The 6,359-nt window shown below is 36.8% G+C and overlaps 1 protein-coding gene across 1 annotated transcript in view; it reads left to right on the forward strand.

Annotated features, from left to right (window-relative positions):
• The window catches only part of LOC105523903 (selenoprotein T), a 34,440-nt gene extending 29,453 nt beyond the window's left edge, over positions 1-4,987 (forward strand). Inside the window, 2 exon segments of the mRNA XM_011958950.1 lie at positions 1,020-1,173; positions 2,209-4,987. Of these exon segments, the coding sequence (XP_011814340.1) occupies positions 1,020-1,144 (125 nt within the window). The 3' untranslated portion in view covers positions 1,145-1,173; positions 2,209-4,987.
• Positions 4,988-6,359: the final 1,372 nt, after the last annotated feature.

The raw sequence follows: 6,359 nt of genomic DNA on the forward strand, positions 1-6,359 counted from the left end.
CTCAGCCTCCTGAGTAGCTGGGACTACAGGCGCCCACCACCACGCCTGGCTAATTTTTTGTATTTTTAGTAGAGACGGAGTTTCACCCTGTCAGTCAAGATGGTCTTGATCTCCTGATGTTGTGATCCATCTGTCTAGGCCTCCCAAAGTGCTGGGATTACAGGCAACTGCACCCAGCCTAAACAATAACTTTTTTAATGCAGATTTTATCTTGCTGCTTCATTGTTCCCAATTCATTAAATGACTTGACTTTTTTCTCAAGATAAAGACCAGAACATTTAATGTGGCCAAAAGACTCTGTATTATCTAGTTTAGGGGTTAGCAAACAAAGGTCTTATGGATCTTATCCTCTGCTGCTTGTTTTGTAAATAAAGCTTTATTAGAACACAACCATGTCCATTTGTTTATGCATTGCTACAACTGCATTTTTAGGCTACAAGAGTTGAATAGCTGTGTCAGAGACTGTGTATCTTCCCTAGCCCAAAATGTTTATTCTCTGTCCCTTTACAGTTTATTGACCCCAGTCTAATCCTTTCTACCTTCCCATCTTCCCTTATATCACTCCTCTTCTATATTTCTCTCAGCCATGCTGATTTTCTCTTACATTTCATGTGCGAAGCTCCTTTCTGGTCTTTACATTTCTGTTCTCTCCCTCAAAGATTTTCTACTCTCATGAATCCCCACTCTGTCATGGTAATTTTTCTTTATCTTTTAGATCTCATTTAAATGATACTCTTTATCTGACTAGACAGGGACAGCCTTGTGTGTATGTCCCTCCTAGTACAGTAGTGCCTTTCAGTTTTGGCTCTAAGTACACAGTTGTAATTTTGTAGCCATTTGTGTAGTTCTTTTGACATTTCCCCTACTGGAATGTAAATTCCCTAAGAGCAAGCAGTGTACTTTTTTGCTTACTTTTGTTATCCCCAGTTGTGTACATAGATGATAAATATTTGTGGGATGAGTGCATATTATAAAATCATGTTTAATTTTTGGGGGGGCGGTGCCATTTATTTTTATAGATGTACCTGTGTGGTCTAAGCTGGAATCTGGTCATCTTCCATCCATGCAACAACTTGTTCAAATTCTTGACAATGAAATGAAGCTCAATGTGCATATGGATTCAATCCCACACCATCGATCATAGCACCACCTATCAGCACTGAAAACTCTTTTGTAAGTTGTTTAAAATATAGCTAATGTATGGGTTCCTGTTTATTCTTATGACTCAGCAAGTTAGTATATATTACGTATATTATTGTTATGCGCATCTGTGTGAAGAGACCACCAAACAGGCTTTGTGTGAGCAATAAAGCTTTTTAATCACCTGGGTGCAGGTGGGCTGAGTCTGAAAAGAGAGTCAGCGAAGGGAGATAAGGGTGGGGCCGTTTTATAGGATTTGGGTAGGTAAAGGAAAATTACAGTCAAAGGGGGGTTCTCTGGCGGGCAGGAGTGGGAGTCACAAGGTGCTCAGTGTGGGGGACTTTTTGAGCCAGGATGAGCCAGGAAAAGGACTTTCACAAGGTAATGTCATCACTTAAGGCAAGGACCAGCCATTTTCACTTCTTTTGTGGTGGAATGTCATCAGTTAAGGCGGGGCAGGGCATTTGGACCAGCCATTTTCACTTCTTTTGTGGTGGAATGTCATCAGTTAAGGTGGGGCAGGGCATTTTCACTTCTTCTGTGATTCTTGTTACTTCAGGCCATCTGGGCATATAAGTGCAAGTCACAGGGGATGCATTGGCTTGGCTTGGGCTCAGAGGCCTGACAATTATCACTTGAGTTTTCAATTTAAGATTAAACAGAGGGATATATTCTTCATTAAAATGTTGAAGTGTATGAAGAGAGTTTGGACCTGCCAAAATAAAGTCAGGTTGTTAGTAATTTTATCTTCAAGGCTTAATAATTGGGTCTGAAAACCTTATTTTCTTTACTCTAAATTCCTAATGGCCAGAGTTGATATATTATGCTAGAGGTGTGTGTACTTCCTGTCCTTACCTTCAAGTAATTAGTTCCTGAGAGTATGCAAATTCTTTGAACATACTCAAGATAAAAAACTTATAGGCTAATGTGTGAACACAGAGAGGTATTAGTTAACTTTTGCTTAGCGGAGTTGTTCTCAGTTTCTTTCTGATCAATGAATTGGCTTTCTAAAGAGTTTTTATGAGTGATTTTGAAATAAAATATTTTTTGTTTCTATATATCTTTCAGGCATTAAGGGATCATTGCAAGAGCAGCGTGACTGACATTATGAAGGCCTGTACTGAAGACAGCAAGCTGTTAGTACAGACCAGATGCTTTCTTGGCAGGCTCGTTGTACCTCTTGGAAAACCTCAATGCAAGATAGTTTTTCAGTGCTGGCATATTTTGGAATTCTGCACATTCATGGAGTGCAATAATACTGTATAGTTTTCCCCACCCCCCACAAAATCACCCAGTTAATGTGTGTTGTTTTTTTTTTTTTTTTCAGGTAGACATTACTACCTGTAACTTTTTTTCTTAGTTGTATATGAGAAAGTAGAAAATTGAGTTACAATTTGATTTTTTTTCCAAAGATGTCTGTTAAATCTGTTGTGCTTTTATATAAATGTTTGTTTTTTATAGTTTAAAATTGATTATTTGGGAATCCAGTTGAAGTTCCCAAATACTTTATAAGAGTTTATCAGACATCTCTAATTTGGCCGTGTCCAGTTTATATAGTTTACAAAATATAGCAGATGCAAGATTATGGGGGAAATCCTATATTCAGAGTACTCTACGAATTTTTGTGTATGTGTGTATGTGCGTGTGATTACCAGAGAACTACTAAAAAAAACCAACTGCTTTTTAAATCCTGTTGTGTAGTTCAAGTGTCATGCCTTGACCAATCTAATGAGTTGATTAATTAACTGGGCCTTTATACTTAACTAAATAAAAAACTAAGCAGATATGAGTTAAATTTAAAAGTTTCAATTTATTGCTCAATGTACCTGTTAACATTATATTTAACAATTGTCTGCTGAAATTTTTGTTTTTGATTTATGGATAATTTCATAAGAGTACACACTTTAGATATACAAATAATAGGTTCATTTACCATCTGTAGGATCATTGTAACTCATCTCACTAAAGAAAGTTCACTTGAACCTCTTTACAGCATTGATATTAGGTGAACAGAAATTACCTGACTAATAATTTGTCTAACATCATATATCAGAATTTTATTGTATATGATGAACAAAACTTAAAATTTTTTAAATTTAATTTTTAAATACCGTTTCAGAGTTCTAAAAAGGCAGTTTTTTAGAAAACTTAAATTGTTAAAAACAGTAAGAATAACTTTGCAGAAATAGAACCAGAATGTAGAAAAATAGTCATGTAACAGCAGTCATAACATACTTCAGCTTCCATATAGGAATAGAAGTGGTAGAGCCAAAAGTGATTTAGGGAAAAATTATAAGGTACAGGTTGAGTATCCCTTTTCCAAAAATGCTTGGGACAAGAAATATTTCAGATTTCATAATTTTTTCAAAGTTTGGAATATTTGCATTATACTTCCAGTTGGGCATCCCAAATATGAAATCTGAAATGTTCCGTGAGCATTTCCTTTAAGTGTCATGTTGGCACTCAGAAAGGTTCTACATTAAGTCCACCTAACACTTAGATATTAAAGACCTAACTTTCTGTAACATTTAACCTTATAGTTTGTCATTGAATATTTGTTGAATGCATGTCAGGTAATGGTCTTGATTGTGATAGCTTCAAGATGGAACATACTGTAATCTCCAGATGCTAGGAAGTTAGTTTAATAATTTACTGCAGAAAATTGATTAAATGACTGTCCTTTTAATTAAGAGTGTGGAGCCATTAACCTCAGTTCTTCACATAGTGACAAGACTCCTTAGAGATGGTTATTCAAGTTCCTTAGAAATTGTTATTCAGGTATAACATCATCTTATCTTTGACTAGAGCTTGAAATCTTGTTATCTGATTGTGTACCACTCCAAATTCCCTGCCTTCTGCAAGTTGAATGTCTTGCTGAATGTGTCTAGGGGTTCATCTTCAGTAATCGACATTCCACTAGTGCCACAGTTAACTTCATGACATGTAGACATTCAGAACTTGAGCCTTGGATGTTCCTGTGGACCTGACAGTTAAAAATATAAAGAACCTAAGATTCAAATACAACTTTCTCTGTTTGCCTTGGGTTGAATAACTTGTCTTTTGGAGAATAGCTTTAAGTGGCTTAGACACTGATAACATTCAGCTATATTGTTGACACTTACCTGTTTTGTCTTATGCTTAGCCATATTTAAATGTTGACTTTAATAGAGTCTAGTGAAAAAATGAGTGGGAAGAATGAATATAAAAGTAATAATATAAGGAAAAAGGGAAAGTAAACTATTTAGAATGTAGTTTTGTTATATTCCCAACATTTCAATATTTATTAGTTACTTGTAAATTACTGTGGCAGTGTAGTTTATAAATGTCTGTGCACTATATTAATTAGAAGACCATAGAACATGCCAGCAGGTTGGCTAATGCTATGGGGGTTTTTAACACTGTTGCCATTGTGGAAGAAATTATTTGGTACATTAATAAAAAAATTTGGTAAAACATGGCTTTATACCTCAGTGTGTAAGAAGTGCAAGACAAATATGCTTATTTCTTTTTCTAGAATATAAGTGATATTATTTGCTTATGACACTATTAATGACAGGAGTCAGTCAGTCTTTATAGCTATCAAAATATAATGAGATCCCAGTGATGATCCTTTCTTACTTTGACTGTTAATTAGTTTGGGACTTTGATTGACTGGCAAACATTTTATCATTGTCAGAATTTAGTTTAGGTTTCAAAAATAGCTTACAGGATTTTAAACATGGTGTGGTATTCTAAAGCCTTTTTTTAAAAAAGAGATCTTTTTGAAAGAAATGAGGATTGTAAAGTTTGGGGACTTACCTCTGTAGCGTTGTGAAAATAAACTTTTATTAAGCTGATTTGAAAGGAACTCCTACTTTGTGGAATTAAATCTACACTAGAGCACTTTATATGGTAACTATACTTGCAAAATTTTGCATTATAAAAATTATTGTCATTACTTTTTAATGGCTTCTTAACCTGACCAGTGTTTACCACGCACTGTCAGCCTGGCACTCAAGTCTTACCACTCTCTTGGACCTTACGCTACTTCTCAAGACTTACAGTCTACTTGTGCTTCAGTGCTGCTGAACTGTCAATAGCTCTGTGATGTATTCTATGCTGGAGTGGTCTAAAGTGGAACAGTTTACATCACTGTCCCTCTTTACCCCCAACCTGCAGAATTCCTGAAACACACTAACATCCTTAAATCTGGAGAGAAACAAAAATGAATGCTTTCCCTCTATTAACTAGTATAGACAATTTAACAATCTCAGAAGAAAGAGCAAAGATCAGACTTTTTAAAAAAATTCAGCTGGCTCCTTTTCCCCTAGGCTTCAGAAAAGCAAATAGAAACAAATAGATCCACAGGCCAGGTGCAGTGGCTCATGGCTGGGAGACCAAGATGGGTGGATTGCTTGAGCCCAGGAGTTCAAGACCAGTCTGGGCAACATGGTGAAATTCCATCTCTACAAAAAAAAAAAAAATTAGCCAAGCATGGTGGCATGCACCTGTAGGCCCAGCTACTTGGGAGACTGAGACAGGAGGATTGCTTAAGCCCAGGAGGTTGAGGCTGCAGTGAGCCAAGATTGTACCACTGCAGGTGACAGAGCAAGACCCTGTCTCAAAACAAAAAACAGCAACAAAAAAGAGACAGACTCAGCTCCAAACTGTATCTTGAAGAAAAATATGAACTGGTTTCAGATACAGTAGAAAGCTGTAAAGTCATCCATTCTATATCAAGACTAATAGAATGTTTTCTTTTGCCTATGTTAAGCATGAGCAGAATAAAAAAGCACACAGACAAACAGTAGTGGTTTTAAAATTTTAATGTGCTTAAAAATCACTGGGACAAATTTCTGGATCTCACTTCTAATGGTTCTGATTTAGTTGATCTGAAATGGTGCCAGGTAATTTGCATTTCAAACAAGCCTCAAAATAATGCAAATACTGTTAGTCTGTGGTGTATACCAGGAGTCCCCAATCCTTGGACCATGGACTGGTAGTGGTCTGTGGTCTATTAGGAACCCAGCTGCACACCAGCAGGTGAGTGGCAGGCAAGCAAGCATTACCTCCTGAGCTTTGCCTCCTGTCAGACCAGCACATTAGATTATCATAGGAGTCCGAATCCTATTGCGAACTGTGCCTGCGAGGGATCTGGGTTGTGTGGTCCTTTTGAGAATCCTAATGCCTGATGATCTGAGGTGGAACAGTTTCATCCCGAAACCATCCCCCCAACCCCC

This window comes from Colobus angolensis, unplaced genomic scaffold, assembly GCF_000951035.1.
Source record: "Colobus angolensis palliatus isolate OR3802 unplaced genomic scaffold, Cang.pa_1.0 Scaffold48, whole genome shotgun sequence".
Lineage (NCBI taxonomy): Eukaryota > Metazoa > Chordata > Mammalia > Primates > Cercopithecidae > Colobus > Colobus angolensis.